This window comes from Ambystoma mexicanum, chromosome 14 (genome assembly GCF_040938575.1).
Source record: "Ambystoma mexicanum isolate Mex_15411 chromosome 14, UKY_AmexF1_1, whole genome shotgun sequence".
Taxonomy (NCBI): domain Eukaryota; kingdom Metazoa; phylum Chordata; class Amphibia; order Caudata; family Ambystomatidae; genus Ambystoma; species Ambystoma mexicanum.
This window is the reverse complement of record NC_090940.1, coordinates 445,781,769-445,801,466: the sequence shown is the minus strand read 5'-3', so window position 1 is coordinate 445,801,466 and position 19,698 is coordinate 445,781,769. Positions and strand designations below refer to the sequence as shown.

The following is a 19,698-nucleotide window of genomic DNA, read 5'->3' as shown; positions in this document are numbered from 1 at the left end:
GGGTCCCAGGCCGGCCGCCCGATTAACTGGATCCTCAGGGGGCTCGGCAGTCACAAGTCCGCACCCGTCAGAGCCCTGCTCAGGCCCACGGCCCCGTTTTTGAATTTTTTTTTATTTTAGTGTGGGAAGAGCCTCCAGGCACAGTCCATATGTGCCCCCGGGTCCGGGTTCGCCCGTATCCTTCCTCCTCCCACCGGGGGGCTTGAAATATTCCTTTCTCCTTCAGGGAGGCTGATGTTTACTTTCCCCCTGCCTCCCACTCCCAAAACACCTTGGGGGCAGCTACCTCCTCCCCGAGACCGTAGCAGGGGGGGGCCTCCCCCTGGTCTTCGTGAGGGTCCCCTTACCTCCTCCTCTACAGGTCCCCTCGTCATTTCACTCTCTCCGTGGATCACCTGGCCTCGCCGCGGAACACTGCTGGGCCAGCCGCCCCGTGCGACACTCAGGGCTCGGCCGCGCTCTGTCCCTCCTCCATCTTCCGGCGACCTGCCCTCAGCGCCGATCTCCGCGCGGGCTAAGGGCTCTATGCCGCGCCGCAGCTTCCTTGCTCCACAAATTACCTCAGGTCTGCGCTGGTCCAGGCCCTCCTCACGCGGCCCTCCTCCTGCGAGGTCGGGGAAGAGCCAAAGGCTTTGGCTTGCTGCACGCCTCCTCTCTCTGCTTTCACTCCTTCCTTCCCGACCTCTTCCACACGCCCCTCACTTCACTGTCCGCACTTCGACGTTTTCGGGATCCGTGGCTACCTCCTTCGTCGCGCAGCTCCCCTGACAGCTGTCAAAATACTGAAGACTCTGGAGGGGTGGTGGGACGCCCAAATCAGTTTTGAGCCCCGGGAGAGCTGTCGGCACATCTGCAGTGTGTTAGCGGCCATCTCGATTCCTCAAAACTTCTTTTTATTGGTTTTATACATACAGCTACTGAGATAACATCAAACATTAGGGCTTTTTTGGAGCTTCAGTTTAGCAGAACGAGAGAAAATAATGATAACAGAACCAAACATTGTCTCCAACTCTGGGAGGGGACAAAAGAAAGGGGGGGGGATGAGGGAAGACACAGGGGAACATCAGTCTTACACTAAGCCAGGTTGGGAGACCTGTTTTCTTGCCGTCTATTTGGAGATGCATTTCCTTGGCTCGAGTTCGTCCGATGACGCTAGGCCTAGAGGTTTCTGTAATTTCTGCTGATTCTGCAATTTTAAAGACCTCACTTGGCAACATGTCTAAGTCTAATGGCATGGGAATATTCCAGTTTGGTTTGTTTGCTATTGAAGGTCCAGTCCAGGCTTCCTAAAGACACTTGGTGACTTCCCATATCAGCTAGGTTGAGCCCTCCCCCCTGAACCATTTTCTGGGCTGTTTACCACAGCATGTGACCATTTCCCACCAGGATGATCCACTTGGATTTGGATCACTGCTCGCGTCCAGAGGTGCTGTGACTTCATCACCCTTATATTCCATTAGTTTAGCATATTGTAGTGTGCTTCCAGGCGTTGTCTCCATCCTGGAACTGGTTGCCGTTGAGTCACCTTCCTCTTTTGTTCATTGAGTCACTTGGGGCCATCTCTGCAAGTTTCAACATCTTCCTGGGATCTTCCTCGCCAAAATCTCGATGCAGGCTTGAGTGGAAAGATCCTGGGGAAGAGCCTTTGTTCCTTTCCAGGGTTGCTGGGATCATCACTGGCTCAGTGTGCAAGTTCCTGAGAACCGAATCCTGAAAACCACATCTGAGAAAAAGCACCATTTACTCACCGAGTTGTTCGTGCGGCTAGAGCCTTTTCCACCAAAACCACTGACATGAGAACCATTTTTAGTCCTGTGGTGGCTGATTACTCAAGATACTCACTCTCGGGTGTTCCTCTCGTCCAGGGGGGAGATTCCTTTGAGTCTACACTTTATACTACAATTCCCATAAAGTTCTATTTGGGGTCCCCTGTCCTGCTGAATCTTCCTCTGGGGCTCTGGGTCCATCTTCTGACCTCTGGAACACTTATTTGGGTTTGCTCTGGCATTCCGTGGTGTTCCTCGCTGTGGAATCTGCACCTGTAGGTTAGATAAGACTTCCCTAAACTTAAATGGATGGCCCTTTAACGACTCTGCTCCTATTAATTCCTACAAAACTTTGAACCTGCTCTGCAACTCTGTACAATTGATTCCGAGTACTTAACTGCCCCTGGACATTTTTCCGGAAACCACTAGCGGTTATGTGAGCTCTCGACCAAGTAATATATTTTTAGTACTTATCTGGAATTTTGTATTCATTTTTAAAGTCATGCTCTACATTTCTTTAATGGGTCTGTATGTGTTAACATTGATAACTATTTTTTCATGAAATGCAGGATCAAAGTAACGGTTCCTAAAACATTTAATAATTCTTGAAAGCAGTTAGCTTTGATTTGAAATTATTTCCTATCCTTTCAAAATTATGCCTTAGCGTTATTAAATAATTTGAATTACTGTTCTAGGCATTCGTGCATTTTAGAATATTTTTCCTGCCTTGTAAAACTGGGTTTTCATTTTTATGGCAAACCTTACCTTATGGGTTAGGTACTGACCACCAAGTCTAGGGACTTCCACATATAATAGGGTTCTTTTGTGTCTTTAGGTCAGTGTACAAAATTGTGCAGGCCCATGATGGACTTATCTACTTGTTTAGTTTTAGGGTTTCCTGGTTCTCCCCGCTCACTGTTATTTTATGTTGTGCGCTTACTTGTAGTAGCAGCCTCACGTAGAGTTGGAAGAGTCCTTGTACAGCCATTATCGTGTTTTAATATGCTTGCTACCTTTTTGATACTGTGTATTATTACTTAAGTGCTTCTTTGAACTAATAGGTTTTATGTGTGTGACTTAAAGTATAGATATATTAGTGTGGTGTCTTTATCTAGAGCTAAGTGAGTGGATTGATTTTATCTTTGCATTAGTCTACCATCCCCACCTGAGAGTTCAGGCTCGTCGTTCACACCACAGTAACTGCACTAAGAGGTTTGACTTTGCTTTCTTGTCCGTGTGTTAGCCTCCCCTTCAGGGTTAGTTGTTGTAGTACCCTAAGAGGGTGGTGCAAAATCTGCCTGAATAGAGGTAACATTGGCCACACTGTGTTCCGCAGAAGTCTTAATTTACATTTTTACTTTTTTCAAAACAAATATGTATTGAAAATAAAAAGCTTCTGAGGAGACTGAGCATTATCATTAAACACCACATACATAATAAATCCTCTAATGTGTGGTATGTCTTTGTAAATGCAAATGGCTTACGTACGCTTTCTGTAGTTCTTCAACCAGGACTGAAGCAGAAGTCTAGAAAAATGGAGAAAAAAACTATTAAATTCATTTTAAAATTAACACGTTTAATACTTGTGCCTTTTTAGAGACGTGTACTTTGGAGATGCTTATCTGGAGGAAGCAATTGTGTCATAAGGGTTAAGTTACTTACCTGTAACTATTGTTCTGCAGCATGGACTCACATGCTCATGAATATTCCCCATCGTGAGATTGTGAATCCTCAGTGAAAAAAAAAAAACAGTTTCACTTTAAAACTATTTCTGCTCTAAACCAATCACTGTCCTCTGAGTCATACTGAGCCCATCCAATGACAGTCCTCTACCTAAGCCACGGCTTTAGCAGCAATCTTCAGATTTGGTAAGCACGTAAAGTGGCAGTATGACCAAGAAGAGCGGCAGAGGGACCGCAGGGAGGGTTCGCATGTGAATCCATGTCAGACCCATGTTGGAGAACAATAGTTACAGGTAAGTTACTTAAAACTTCTCCAGCATGGGGTCTAGCATGGATTCACATGCTCATGATTAACGAATACACAGCAGTACAACATAACAACCAAGGGAGGTGGCAAAGCTCAACAGATGCATTTAACTCTTAGCTCTGGTACAGACTTGCCTCAAGCGGACAGGTTGCGTAGCACTGTTAGGCCGACTCTGGTCTCCTCCCTGGAATCCCTGTCAATGCAGGATAACTTTGTGAAGGTGTGCGTAGACCTCCACGTAGAAGCCCTACAGATGTCCAGCAGGGGCACACCGGAAAGAAAAGCCGTAGTTGCAGCAATTACTCTGGTGGAGTGGGTTCTCGGACGGCCCGTCAGCAGTCGGTTTGCCAACAGATGACAGTGCATGATGCAGCCAGAGAGCCACCTTGAGATGGAAGGATTGTACAATGCTTTTCCATGGTTCACAGGACCAAAAGTCACAAATAACAGATTAGTCTTCCGAAAACTCTTTGTGCGGGTCACGTTGAACTTCAAAACACAAGCAACGTCAAGCAAGTGCAAGGCCCTTTCCGCCGGTGACAAAGGTTTCGGGAAGAAAACAGTCAACGCCAAAGGCTCATTGAACTGAAATTCCGACGGAATCTTCGGCAAGAAAGAGGGGTGCGTATGCAGTACCACCCTTGATTCATGTAAAGTCAGTTTGGTATGGTGGTTTGTAGGATAGGGCCTGGATCTCACTCGCACGTCTGGCAGAAGTGATGGCTACAAGGAAAGCCGTTTTACACGGCAGAAACTTGAGGGGGGCTTGATGCATAGACTTGAAGGGACCCCCATGAGCCTTGTCAGAACTATTTTGAGCTCCCACGCCGGGACAGAAGCTTTCACCGGTGGGAAGGATCAGAAATGTCCTTTGATCACGTCTGTGGGACCACAGAGGATTTTCCTGGGGATCTGGTGTAGCATGAGATGGCCACCAGGTGTACCTTGATGGAAGCGTGAGCCACAGCTTTTGGCAAGGACCACAAGTACAGAAGGATCTGTGGAGCCATGACCCTCAGAGGGATAATCTTCGGTGGCCGGCACCGCATAGCAAAACACTTCCATTTATGGCTGTAGCATTTCAAAGTCGATGACGCCCTGGCCGTGGCGAGGACAGCCCTGCAGTCAGCTGGCAACTTAATTCAATCTCCAAACTTGAAGACTGCAGGACCCAAGCCTTCAGGTTCAGCGATTCTGGGTTGCGACGCTGGATTGTGCCTCCTTCTCTGGTGAGCAGATCCGGAACCACCAGCAACTTGACCGGGGGTGACACCGATAGGCTGAGAAGATCTGGATACCAAATCTGCCTCGGCCACGCCGTGGCGATGAGTATCATCCTGCATGGACACGGAGTGAGTTGATAACAGGTAGCAGAAGAGGGAACAGGGAAAACGTGTACAGAAACAGCCCTTCCCATCGGAAGGATAACGCAGCTACTCAGCTGATGGTATCTGCTGGCAAACTTCTGGCATTTGGAGTTTGCCACTGTGGCAAACAGATCAATCTGGGGTCTGCCCCATTGGACAAACAAGAGGTCCACCTGATCTTGACGAAGTTCCCATTCGTGGTAGTAGGAACAAGTTACTTACCTGTAACTGTTCTCCAGCATGGGTCTGGCATGGATTCACATGCTCATAAATATTCCCGGTCGTCGGGCTGGGAATCCTCGAAAAAATCAGTTTTGTTTCTGAACTGTCTTTCCCATAATAACCAATCACTGGTCACTGGGTCATACTGCCCCCAGCCAATGACTGCCCTCTGCCTAAGCCCCTCCTCTGGCAGCCATCCTCAGATGTGGTAGCACGTAAAGTGGCAGTAGGACCAAGAGAAGAGCCGCAGAGGGGTATGAGGGAGGGTTCGCATGTGAATCCATGCCAGACCCATGCTAGAGAACAACAGTTACAGTTAAGTAACTTGTTCCTTCTCCAGTTTGGGGTCTGGCATGGATTCACATGCTCATTAATACAAGAATACATAGCAGTACACGCATGCACAACCACGGGAGGTGGCAAGGCTCAACATTAAGCATTTCATCAACTCAACATTAAGCATCTCTTAACTCCCCACCAGGCCCACCTTCAGGCGAACAGGTTGCGCAGCACTGCCTGGCCGACTCTGGACTCCTCCCTGGAATCCCAGTCGACGCAGTAGAATCTCGTGAAGGTGTGCGTCAACCTCCATGTAGCAGCCCTGCAGATGTCCAGCAGGGGTACCCCATGTTAGGCAGAAACTTGTGCAGTTCCATCTGGGACCACTGCAAAAGATTTAAGACTACAGGTGTTTGGCAGTAAACCCACTTGGTAGCAGTCTGTACCACACAGATTCACTTGCTAGCTGTGGCTGAGCAGTCAGACTTCCCTCAAGAAGAGTTAGGCAGTATACAGAGTATTCACAATAGGTCACAAGAACACAGTAGGACAAGCAAACACTTACTAGAGCTTGGTGTAAAAGAGAACTATTTATTTAAAACCACATCCAATCAAACACACTGGCACTAATATCAAGCAGTTCAAAAACACGGTCACTAAAAGATATACACTCCCTTCAAAGATTAGTTAGACAAGTCTTAAGTAAAGCAACACTTATTTTCAGACAGCGGTGAGCGCTTAACAAAGATGGCACTCTAATCAATCGGTTTAAAAGGGAGAGAAAGGCAGAGCAAAGATAGAAACAGATCCCAACACTTTCGGAAGAACACAGTAGGAGAAGAAGGCAGGTTAAAACCATAAAGTCAAAGTTAACAAGGCCGGACTCACTTTAAGAGGCTCCGGTCGAAATGTGTCCAAGGTCACACGGCTCAAAGTGCCCAAAAGTCTCGCAATCAGTTCAGAAAGAGTTGGACCAAAAGAAAGGGACCAGTTAGATGGTCAAGGCGGCCAGCCCAGTCCAGAAGGTTAAGGGATTATTATTACCTTGTAGCAATCTTTAGAAAGGGAGGCCTGGCGAACACGGTACCTTAAAGTAGTGAGAATACTCGAGCAGGGGCAGTTCCTGGAAGCGGATGCAAGTCGGTGCTTCGTCCGGGGGAAGAGAGGATCTCATCGGGGAGGAAGACAGGAGTCCGTTGCACTGCCAGGGAAGAAACCAGCCGCGGAGTTCTCAGTTAAAAGGAGCGGTCCTTTTATTTGCGGTCCAGTGGTAAGTGGCTATCCGGTTGCCGGGGTGCTTGGCACGGGCAATTCGACCACAAGACGTCCTGGGATGCGAGGAAAAGAAGGTAAACTGGTTGTGCCCACCAGTCAGGGGAAGAAGACTCTCCAGCCGGCAGATCTTCTCTGTCGTTGGGAAGTGGCGAGTCGGTTCAGCAGGGCTCCACCGGTGGTGTCATCGTAGCAGGTCGGCTCAGCTTCTCCCTCGTCGGATCTTCAGGTCCTGTGGCGACTTCTAAAGTTCCAGTCCCAAAAGCCCTGCTTTTATGCAGCACACCCCCTCACTCAGCCTAGCTGTCAATCAAACATGTTAAGTGGTGAGCCGGCCGGCTCACCACTTGGGCCAATCACACAAGAGTGCGACTTGAGTTACCAAGATAACTCAGTCCAGAGTGCCTAAACCCCCTCCCACACCCCCTGTGGTACCCAGACAGAGGGGCACCACTTTTGGAGGCTTCTGTGGAGAAGCCCGCCAAGAGGTGGAACAAAGGGCTCGACTTGGGTTGGAGTCACAGAAGAGAACACAAACGCCATTTTAGAATCGAGTTCTGGCAAAAAATACCAACCGGAGAATTAATATTAAATAAATAAACCGGCGGTATGTTCGAGGCTATGAGAATTAAATAATTAAAGTTGGTAGCCTCGAACAATGGGAAAATCCCATAGAGATTTTCGCGGTCGAATATAAAAAGTAGTATCCACTGCCACCAGCCAAAACTCGATCAGGGGGGACGGAGACGTGCCCCCTCGACCAACAGACCCCAGGGCAATCGAATTGCCCCCACCAGTATGTCCACAATATGATGGTTTGTACTGGTTTCTGTTCATAATTTGGGACTAGTAAAGCCAATGGTGACTTTACATGCCCTGGGAGACAGTCAGTCCCAGGGTATGGAGTCTATGGTGGGGTGTCACTATGACACCCCTGTGTCACTGCACTGAGGGTACTGTGTAACACACATAGTAAAAACACATGAGACCCTATGGAGTAAAAGACCCCATAGCCCATAAAACACATTAACAGTCAAAGGAACCCCTCAAATCATGTCCAAGAGTGTGAGGAAAAGAGACTCACTCTTGGCAGGAGAAAAAAAACTGCAGAAATCCAGCAAAGCTGCTGGGGGACTCACTAGGTTAGGAAATTAAGCCTAAACAGAGAATTCTCCCTAACACCCCAGACAGGAACGCCGTGGTAGCAGCGATCGCTCTGGTAGAATGGGCTCTCGGACTGCCGGGCAAGGGTCGGTTTGCCAACCAGTGAGTGCATAATGCAGCCGGAGAGCCATCTGGAAATGGAAGCCTTCGAGAGGGCCTTCCTTTGATTCACAGGTCCAAAGTTCACAAACAGCTGTGATGTCTTCCGCAGGCTCTTTGTGCGGTCCACAAAGAACTTCAGCGCTCTAGCCACATCTAGCGAGTGCAAAGTCCTCTCGGCCGTCAACGAAGGCGTTGGGAAGAAAACAGGTAACACCAAGGGCTTGTTGAGATGGAAGTCCGACGACACCTTGGGCATGAAGGAGGGGTGCATCCTTAGCACCACCCTCATCTCGTGGAATGTCAGGTATGGAGGTTTACAGGAAAGGGCCTGGATCTCTCCCACTCGTCGTGCAGAGGTGATGGCCACAAGAAACGCTTTCTTCCACGACAGGAACATCAACGGTCCCGAATGCAGGGGCTCCAATGGTGGTCCCATGAGCCTGGTCAGCACCACGTTGAGCTCCCACGCTGGGGCCGGAGCCTTCACCAGCGGGAACAATCGGAACAGTCCTTTCATGAACGCCTTCACCAGGCAATGAGACCATAGGGAGTTCTGGTGTAGCGGGATATAGCCGCCAGATGAATCTTGGTGGAGGCATGTGACAGCCCCGCCTTGGCCAGCGATAGCAAGTACAGCAGCACGAGAGGCCATAATCTGCAGAGGTTTAATCTTTTGTGCATGGCACTAGACAGAGAACCTCTTCCATTTGTGTCCATAGCACTTGAGAGTCGAGGACGCCCTGGCCTTTGCAAGCAACTCCTTGCAGTCCGCCGGGATATCGTATCCTCCGAACTGGAGGAAGGCCTGCAGGTTCTGCAACCCCCGGGTCGTGGTGGAGGATGGCGCGTCCTTCCCTGGCGAGAAGATCCGTGTCCATCGGCAGTTTGACTGGGGGGCACGCTGACATGTCCAGAAGGTCTGGGAACCAAATCTGCCTCGGCCACGCAGGTGCGACGAGGATCATCTTGCACCGGGACCGTCTGTTGACTGAAGAGTCGCTGCAGCAACGGCAGGAACGCATACAGGAACAGGCCATCCCAGCGGAATGAGAAGGCATCGCCCATGCTCCCTGGCTGGGGAAACCTGCTGGCGAACCTCCGGCACTTTGCGTTTGTCGCCATTGCGAATAGGTCGATCTGGGGATTGTCCCATCGTCGGAATAGGAGATCCACTTGATCCTGCCGCAGCTCCCACTCGTGGCACGAGTGCAGCTCCCTGCTGAGTGAGTCGGCGATGGTGTTCTTGATTCCCGCCTGATGGAAAGGTACCAGAATCATCCCTTGGGCGACGGCCCAGTGCCACAGATCCTGCGCTTCCTTGGATAGGGCTGGAGACTTGATGCCCCCTTGCTTCCGGATGTAGAACCTCGTGGTGGTGTTGTCGGTGAGGACCCTCACCACCTTGCCCTTGAGGGACGGAAGGGACGACCTGAAGGCCCAGAACACGGCTCGGAGCTCCAGGACACTGATGTGTAGTGACTTCTCCTCTGGGAGCCAAAAGCCTCTTGCGTGGAGATCTGCGGTGTGCGCTCCCCATCCTTCCAGGGAGGCGTCCGTCCTCACGGTTTCCTGGTGAGCTAAGTTCTGGAAATCCATGCCCGCTGCCAGATGCGCGAGGGTGCCCCACCACCGGATAGCTTGGCGGAAAGTCTTGTTGAGCGAGATTCTGTCTTCGAAGCTGCCCGCCGCTTGCATCCAACGGGCGTCGAGGAAGTCCTGCAGTGGCGCATCTGCAGTCTGCATAGGCGCACAAGGTAGATAAGCGAGGACATCATGCCGAGTAGGGACTTGATGGACCTCACCCTGGCCATGTCCATGGTCAACAGCCGTTGTACCTTGCCGAGGATGGCATTTGTCCTTTCCTCCGACGGTCGAGCCTGGCTCCCAGGAACAGGGCGACTTGCGACAGTACCAAGTGGGATTTCACAAAGTTGATCGAGAATCCCAGATCCGTGAGCAGTTGAACGGTCTTCGCTGTGTGATCGACGGCGAGTTCTCTCAACTTTGCTCGGATGAGCCAATCGTCCAGGTAGGGGTAGACGTGGATCCCCTGCAGGCGCAGCCGCGCCGCCACTTGTGCTAGGCACTTGGTGAACACCCTGGGCGCCGACTTCAATCCGAAGGGAAGGGCCTTGAACTGATAGTGTCGCCACAAATCGCAGGAATTTTCGATGTCCTTTTAGAATGGGGATGTGGAAGTAGACATCCTCCAAGTCCAGCGACGATAGGAAGTCGCCTTCCTCCAGCTGTCCCAGCACGTGCTGGAGGGTGACCACCCGGAACTTCTGGGACTTGATGTACTTGTTTAGACAACGAAGGTCCAGGATGGGTCGCCAAACGCCGGTCTTCTTCCAGACGAAGAAGTATCGCGAGTACACTCCTAAGCCCCGGAGCCTCTTTGGGACGAGCTTGATGACACCTTTTCTTAGCATCGCCCGTACCTCCAGCAGCAGTTGAGGGACGTGGTTTTCCTTCCTGGAAACGGGTGGAATGCGGGGACACCTCTTCTGAAATTCTAGAGTGTGCCCGCAGGCCAGGGCGTCCAGCACCCAACGGTCGGTGGAGATGGATTCCCAAACGCTGACGAATTTCGCCAGCCGGCCTCCCACCGGGGTGCTCAGGTGGGGGCCCGACGCCACAGCCGGTTCAGTCCTGTTTTGTCGCGGCCTTGCCGACGACGGGATCCTCCTGTCTTGCCGCGTCCTCTGCAGGTCTCCTGTGACGAGGAGCGGGCCGCTTGGCGGTACAAAGAGGAACCGCCGCCGAATCCTTTGGCGGCACCTTGCTTGCCTCCAGAGTTCCGAAAGGATGGACGTCGTTGTTGAAGAACACCCAAGGCCTGAGCCGTCTCGGTGTCCGCCTTGATGGCCTGTAGTGACTCATCCACTGTCTTGCCTAAGAGGTTGTTACCGTCGAAGGGCATATCCAGAACCCTGGTCTGCACGTCCTGGCCGAAGTCGGTGGCCTTGAGCCAACCGCGTCGGCAAAGGCAAACGCCGTTGCCCATCTGACGAAAGCCGGTGTCATGGAGTGGAACGATCCCACCTCGTCCGTTGGAGAAACTATGAGGAGCATCCAAATGTGGCGATTCATTGTCCACCGGGATGAAGTCTTCGTCCTCATCCGTACTCGTGGCCGTCTCCGTGTCCACTGGGATCCCAACGTGTTGGAGGAGGTTGATACAGCGGCGTCAGATGACGCCTCCTTTTTAGGCAGAGGCTGATCAGGAGCCTGGGGTCCTCAGGACGCCGGAGGCATCCTCATCTGGATCTCCAACACCAAGGTGTGGAGAGTTGATATAATGTCCAAGGAAATGTCCCTCGGCTGAAAAGGTAAGGAGGGAAAATTAGGCCCTGGGCCGCCATAGTCGTCGTCGTCATCATCGTCCTCGTGGACTGTACGCACGGACTCTTGCTCATCGTTGTCTGGGGATGAGACCGCCATAGGTTGAACGGCGACCTGGAGGGCCTGTTTAAGGGGCCTTCTTGCCCCCACAATTTTATTTCCCTGAGGTGTCTGAACCGGAACCTGGGCCGGCACCTTTACTCATTCTGGAGTGCCTGCGGCCTTTGCCAAAGCCTCTGCGGTGGTGTAACGTCTTGGGGGCAGAGACACGTTTTGTGCTTCTGGAGCCACCCTCTTAGGATCAGCGCCCTTAGCTGCCGTAGTAGTCGTAGATGTCGACAAAGTCACCGACGAGGACTGTCTGTGCGGTTGAGCCTGTTTGGGCTGCTCAGCCTTCTCTTCTGTCCTTGGCTTATCAGATTTCTCCAGTAGCTTAGCCTGGGTGGATGACTTCCTCTTTGAAGAGAAGCTTGATGGTAGGATGGCTATGGAGGCTGAAGGTGATGGCGATAGTGCCATATTCAACTTCAGACCTGCATAAGCGGCGAACCGGGTGGACTCGAACTTGCAGATCTTGGCCTTATCTTGGACCTCCACGGATGGGGTGACCGCAAAGGACTTAGAAGACCGCTTTTCGGGCCGGTCGGTCCTGGACGAGGCATGACCCTGCTCGGAGTACAGGGCAGAGGCCTTGTTCCAGTTAAGCCATGCCACCAGCCTACTATGCATGTCTTTCGTCGTCTTCTTAAAGAAACCTAGGCATATTTCACACTCTACTCCTAATGGTCCAGGTGTAGGCAGTAGAGGCATTGCAGGTGCTTCTCTTCTACAAACACATTCCGTAGCCCGTATTTGGTGCAGGGTCTGAAGAGGGGCCTTCCCTCCTCCTCCTCAGTCATGGCCGGAGGCCATGAAGTAGGCAAAAGATGGTCTTCTAGAAGCTTCGATTAATCCTTGCACTTGACGGGCGCGGAGCTTCACCGATAACGGATCCTCGTTGCCGGCAGATGAGGAAAATAGGACACAGGCTCTTTGGAACAAAGATTTAACTTTTCTCGTCTGAAAACTTGGAAAAAAAATAGAAATGGCCCGCAGAGCAAATTCGAGGACTCCCAACACTAAAGTGTGCGTAAAAAATCTGAAGATGGATGGCAGGGTTTAGGGAAAGGACTGTCATTGGATGGGGGCAGTATGACCCAGAGGACAGTGATTGTTTAGAGGAGAAATACAGTTTAAAAGTGAATGTGAAACAGTTTTTCTTTTACTGAGGATTCCCAGCCTGACAACAGGGAATATTCGTCAGCATGTGAATCCATGCCACACCCCATGCTGGAGAAAATATGGGATACATTACTCACTGTAACCTTATTTCTGATGCTTCTATCTGCTTACACTCACATGCTGTGCATAGTACGACATCTAGCGGTAGTCGCAGAGTATTACAAGATGTCAACACGGTGTGTTAGTAATACTATCCCTAGTGCGACGTGTACTGTACCCATTGTCCTTCACGCGTTAAGGTCCCTCAGTTTCCGACATGAGGTTGCATGAAGTGTAGTGTTAGTACAGATGTTATAAAGCAGAAACAGCGATAAACCAGAAAACATCCATGCACCTTCAACTAGGTAGGGGAGGAAGGGTGGGCGCATGTGAATCTAAGCAGATACAAGCATCAGAAATACGATTACGGTGAGTAATCAATGCCTTCTGAGGCTTGGCATAGATTAGCGAGCAGTGTTAGAAGGAGGTGGGATGTGAGAAGGTACAGCGGCAAATGGATGTTTTAGAACCGTTTGTCCCACCTGGGAATCTGCTTTAGAGGGAGTGTCAATGCAATAATGCTGTGTGAAAGTATGAATGGAACTCCATGTAGCAGCTTTGCAAATGGCGTCTAGAGGGACGTTTGCAATGAAGGTTAAGGTACCTCTGGTACTTCTGGTAGAGCGGGCCCAGGGAGTGAAAGGTAAAACTCTTTGGATAGGGAATAGCAGAGCTGTAGGCACCTGACTATCCATTTGGAGATGGCGTTTTTTGAAATGTCATCGCCCGCTCTCCCAGTTGCTATTGAAACAAAGAGTTGGTATGTTTTCCTTAGGGGTTTAAATTTAGTTCACTTAGTACAAGACCACACTCTGTATATCAAGTGTATAGAAGCTTCTCTCAGCTGAGTTGGATGGATTTTGAAAGAAGGTAGGAAGTTCTATGGATTGATTAACATAGAACTTTGAAATGAACTTGGATGAATCCTAGGATGTGTTCTGAGGACAACCTTGCCTTGTGGATTATGAAGAAAGGGTCTTGTACGGACAAAGCTTGTAGCTCACCGACTCATTTTATAGTAGGTAATGGCTCCTAGGAATGCAGTTTTGTAAGTCAAATGTTACAGGCTGGCTTTTTGCATGGGCTCAAAGGGCGGTGCCATGAGTTTGGAGAGCAAGACATTAAGATCCTAACCAGGTGGAGGGTTAGAGATGGGAGGGTATTGCCTCTTTACCCCTTCCATAAATGTTTTAATGACTGGAACTTTCCACCAGGACACCTTGTTTTGTGAAGTGGTGTAAACTGACAGAGCCGCCAGGTGTACTTTGATGCAGCTGAATCCTATGCCGGAGTATAGTAGGTAAAGCTTAAGTGTAGAATGTTAGCTGGGGAACATTCAATTGGGTTTAAGGTTTGTGACTTGCACCATATTACAAACCTCTTCCACTTGTTGAAATAGCAGTGTCTGGTGTTGGGTTTCCATGCCTCCTTTAGGATATCCATACACCGTTGTGGAAGATTTAAGTGGGCAAATTCTATGACTTCAGGAGCCAGGCTGCCAAGTTCATAGATTGAGGACAAGGATGGAGGGATGGTCCCTTGTGTTGTGTTAGCACGTTGTAGGGGCACGGTAGCTTGATTGGGTCGCACATCGCCAGTTTGAGAAGATGTGGAAACCAAGGTAGTCGTGCCCACATAGGAGCAACTAGGATTAGAGTTGCTTGTTCCCAGTGCATCTTGTGCACAATCCTGCTGAGGAGTGACGGAGGAAAAGCGTGAGCAAATTTCCCTGACCAGTTCATCCATAGGGCGTTCCCCTTGGACCCTGGTTGGGGAAACCTGGACGCAAAGTCTGGGCATTGCGTATTTAGGCTTGTAGCGAACAAATCCAACAGGGGATGACCCCATTGGTAGAATATTCCATCTAGGATATCTTTGTTTAGCTGCCACTCGTGTTCTTCTGGGAAAGGGCATCTGCTTAGAGTGTCTGACAGAGCATTGAATTCCCCTGGAATGTGTTGAGTGGTTAGAACATGTTCCGCTCGAGTGCCCACTTCCATATTTTCTGGGATAGCTTGGACAGACAGTGTGTGCCTCCCTGCTCTTTTATGTAGAACATGGCAGTGGTGCTGTCTGTGAGGACATGCATGGTTTCATTTGAAAGATGTTGTTGAAAGGCTTGAAGAGCCATGAGAACTGCCAATAGTTCCAGGAAGTTAATGTGTCTTTGGGCTGTAGCGTGTGTCCACTGGACGTGGGCTGTGTGGTGGAGGAAGTGAGCTCCCCCCCACCCTCTATCCGGCGAGTAAGGCATCTGTAGTTGGGATCGCTTTTGCTGGTGGAACGCAGAAAGGTTTTCCCTTTATCAGGTTGTCCCTGGGTTAGCGAAACAAACACTAGATGGTCCCACTGACCGCTTGCCTGAGACCATTATTTCACTAACCAGTCGTGCATTGGGTGCATGCACGCATGTGGAACAAAGTGAATGAATGAGGCCATCATCCCGAGCAAGCTTATTGCTTTGCGTACAGTTATCTGGCAACCGGCCTTGTTATTAACTTGCAACAGCAGGTTTTGTACTCTCTCGTTTGACGGGAAAGCCAGCTCCTCTTGTCTTTACAATTGCTCCCAGAAATGGTTTTATTTGGCTGTGAACTAGACTTGATTTCTTTTCGTTGATGGAGAATGCCAAATTGAAAAGAAGGTCCATCGTTTTTGGGGTATTTTGTCTGCAAATTTGGGGAGATTACCTGGTGATAAGCCAGCCGTCCAGATAAGGGTATACAGGGATTGACTCTGTGCGAAGGTGTGCTGCTTCTACTGCGAGCACGTTTGTGAACATTATTGGTGCTGAGGCGATGCCGAAGGGGAACACTTTGAACTGGTAGTGAACTCCCGCCATTTTGAATCGCAGATATTTTGTTTGTGCATGGAGCAGAGATATGAAAGCATGCATCTTTCATAACCAATGTTGCCATGCAGTCCCCCCCGTTTTAAGAGGGGGCATCACCTCTTGAAGAGTGGTCATGCAAAACTTTTGGGGTTTGACATATTTGTTCGCTGGGTGCAGATCTAGGTCTGGGCGCATGGATGACCAAGTTATTTTCCCCATGTAACATTCTTTCGATTGGATGTTCCTCCCATGTATTCCTCATCTTATGACAATTAGCTCTCCAACTTCAGCTGCTTCGGAATTTATTTTTCATCAGAGGGGGCTGTGGGCAGTGTCGTCAAGTCAATGTCTCTCGATGGCCTCCGTTCGACGTCATCAGTATAAGAAGCGCATGCCCCGCCTGTGGACTTTAGTTCCGTTTTCCCCCTCCTGAAGGACAATTACCAGGCGTACCCTAAACCGTAGGCTCACAGAAAGTGTAAAGTGTAATAACACGTAAATTGTATGGAGGGTAGGCTGGGAGAGGCGATGAGGAACACATGGAAGGAACATCCAATCGAAAGAACGTTACCAGGTGTAAGTAATTTGTTCCTCAAATGGATTGTGTCCTCCCACATATTCCTCATTTTATGATTGACTCCCAAAGCAGTAATAATTTGGAGGTGGGAGTAAAATTAAATTTAGATCTAATTATGGACTGAATGAAGGACTGCTTTTGCAAATTGTCCTCCCTGAAAGGGAGATGAATCCAGGCAGTAATGTCTTACGAAGGTATGGCTAGACGACCAAGTGGCTGCTGAACAAATATCATGGATTGGGACACCTCTTTGAAGAGCAACAGAGGTTTCCATGTTCTTGTGGAATGTGCCCTTAGGCCTTCCGGCGGGCCCTTGCCCGCTAACCTGTTAGCATTCGCCAATAACCAGGATGATCCATCTGAATATGGTTTGTTTAGTAACCGCAAGGCCCAATTTGGGACCAGTATAGGCAATGAATAATTGGTCATCTTGCAAGTTAGCCATTCTGGATATATAAAAACTTAGAGCCCTTTTTGGGTCCAGTCTATGCAACCTCTCCTCTTCCTTTCCTGGATGAGGAGGTGGATAGAAAGTTGGTAATGTAATTTTTTGTGACAAGTGGAAGTCGGAGACTACCTTCAGTAACAAAGAAGGCTTTACCTTGAGAATGACCTTGCCTTTATGGAATACCGTACGTGGAGGTTTACATGAAAGGGCCTGCAACTCGCTTACCCTGCCGGCTGACATTATTACAATTAACAAAACGGTTTTTAATGTCAAGAGCCTTAAAGGGCAGGAGTGTAAAGGCTCAAAGGGAATGCATGTTAACGACTTTAACACTAGATGGAGGTCCCATACAGGGATATTGAATGGGACTTGTGGAAATACATTAGTAAGGCCTGTACAAAATTGAACAATCAGAGGAATCTTAAAATATGAATCCTCCTCTGAAGAGTGCTTGATAATTGGAATGCGCCACTAGGTAACCCTTAATTGTCCCAAGCTGGAGCCCCAGATTTGCCAAATGTAACAAAGGAAAGCACTGTAGTTGTGTCACATAGGAAGGGATCCACATTCCTATCCCTGCACCAGTTGCTGAACTTGTTCCAACGGCACACAGATTTTGCTGCTGGCCTTCTGGCCGAAAGCAAAATCTCCATTACGTCATCTGGGAGGTCCCAATCCTTGTATCTCAGCCTATCAGAAACCATGCGTGAAGGCGGAGTGTGTTGACATCTGGATGGAGAACCCAACCTTACTCTTGCAAGAGAAGATCATCTCTTTGTGAAAGATGAATTGGAGGGCAGATGGACATGTCCAGAAGGTCCAAGTACATCCTGGCCCAATCAGGGTCAATGAGGATCATGGGTTTCCCGAACTATCTCAACCTCCTGATCACGTGAAGAATGACGGGGACTGGAGGGAAGACCTGCAGGAGTGGAAAGTCCACAACAAACGTGTCCCCCAGAGCTCCTCTTGGAGGAAATTCCCTTGAGCAAAACAGTCCGCACTTCCGGTTGATACTGGTCGCGAACAGATCCACTTCAGGGGTTCCCCAAAGGGGAAGGACCTCATGGGAGACTGCTCTGCCTGCTCAGAGCGTCCGCCGCTTGTTCTGCTCTCCGGCTAGGTGAACTGCTGATAGAGAGATTCCTTCTTGAATTGCCAAGAACCAGAATTGCATTGCGTCTCTGCACAGTGGTTGTGGCCCTACACCTCCTCTTGTTGAGGTAGTACATGGCCACTGTGTTGTCTTTCATTATTCGGGCATTCTTGCCCTGTGCCGACGGCAGGAAGGCCTTCAGCTCTAGTCTGATTGCCCTCAGCTCCAAAAGGTTGATCTGTAGTTTGGACTACGATGGAGACCAACAACCGCCGATTGTCAGATCGCTGGTGTGGGCTCCCCTCCCAGTGAGTGTGGCGTCCGTCACTACCGTTATCTCCGGCCATGGCTGCCAACAAGATTGTCCCCTGAGATTGTTGTCTTTGCAAGCCCACCACAGAAGGTCCTGAACAACTCTGTTCGGAACTTGCAGGTGGTCAGACATTCAGCTTGAGAACTGGGACCACCGAGTTCTGAGAGCCCATTGGAGGGATCTCATTCTCAGGCAAGCCTCTGGCACCAGGATATTGCAGGATACCAGCGAACCTCAGAAAATCGAAGTCTGGAAGATGCTGGGCACTCTGGAATTTGGTAACCATCTGCAGAATGTGTTGATCTCTCAAATCGGGTGGCGAGGCTTTCCCCGAGGAGGTATCCAGGGCTGCCCCAATAAAATTGAGTCTTTGGGATGGTATCAAGTGAGACTTCGTATAATTGAGGCAGAAGCCCAGTTTGTGAAGAGAGTGGCAGGTTACGCTGAGATCTTCGCGGGCCTGCTCGGGTGAATGAGCCATGATCAGCCAATCGTCCAGGTTGGGGTAGACGTGACTCGCTGGCACCACTGCTATCAACTTGGTGAAGACACTCGGGGCGCAGGTCAGCCCGAATGGCAGAACTCAAAATTGATAATGAGAACTGCCAACCGCGAACCTCAGGTACTTTCTGTACTTAAGATGGATTGGCACATTAAAGTAAGCACAATGAAGGTCCAATGATACCAACCAGTCTTAGAGTCGGAGAACCTGAACGATCTGTGAAAGAGTAACCATTTTAAACTTGTCCTTCCTGAGGAACTGTTTAAGTTTCTTGATTCGAAGATGGTTCGCAATCCCCTGCTCTTTTTCGGGATCAGCAAGTATGGGGAATGCCAACCCTTGTTCCTTTCTGCTACAGGCACATGTTCTATTGCATCTTTCGCTAGCAGGGTCAAAATGTCCTGCACAAGGAGCGGATACGGAATTCTGAAAGAGTTGTTACCCGGTGGCTGATCCCGAGGCCTTTTTTGAAAAAGAAGGCAGAAACATTGAGCCGCAGTTTGCAGTGCCCAAGCATCTGAAGTAATGCCCCGCCATTCGTTCAGATGCTGAGTAAGAATGTCTCACACTGGTGTCTTGTGGGTCAAGGCCTCAGAGGGGTTTAGTGGCGGCTGAAGGTAAGGCTGCCGCTGCTTCGGCTGCCTTAGTGCCTCTCCCTCGTCAACCACGAGGGAATCTTCTCTGACCTCTTTGTCCTCTTCCTATTCCAAATGAGGAGTAGAATCAAAAGGACTTACCGCTCCAGGAAGATGAGCCCGAATAGGGTTTTTAAGGCTGTCGAATGGCGGTGCAAAGGGATTTAGCCGCCGCCTTTGAGGTCTCCAGCTTTTCTAAACTCTCATCCGCCTTGCTACCAAACAGCCTCGAGCCGTCAAAGAGCATTCTGAGTAGTACTAGCTTGCACACTTGATGTGAACCCAGACTTCCGCAACCCCACAAATCTGAGTAACCTTGTGCTAGCTGCCATCGATCTGCTGATGCTGTCTGCAGTATCCAAACCTGACTGGAGACATTCACCCATTGCCTCCTTACCATCCTTTAAGAGTGCAGGAAGCCGTCTCTTGCCTCTCCTTCCGGGATGTGGTCAGCCGCCATAGCAACAC

General features: G+C 49.8%; 1 protein-coding gene across 3 annotated transcripts in view; it reads right to left on the bottom strand.

Moving 5' to 3' along the window:
* The window catches only part of KTN1 (kinectin 1), a 3,101,875-nt gene that overhangs the window by 2,489,628 nt on the left and 592,549 nt on the right, over positions 1-19,698 (bottom strand). For all 3 annotated transcript variants that reach the window (XM_069637667.1, XM_069637665.1, XM_069637666.1), the window contains one exon: positions 3,255-3,292. In XM_069637667.1, the coding sequence (XP_069493768.1) occupies positions 3,255-3,292 (38 nt within the window). The remainder of the gene's footprint in view (positions 1-3,254; positions 3,293-19,698) is intronic.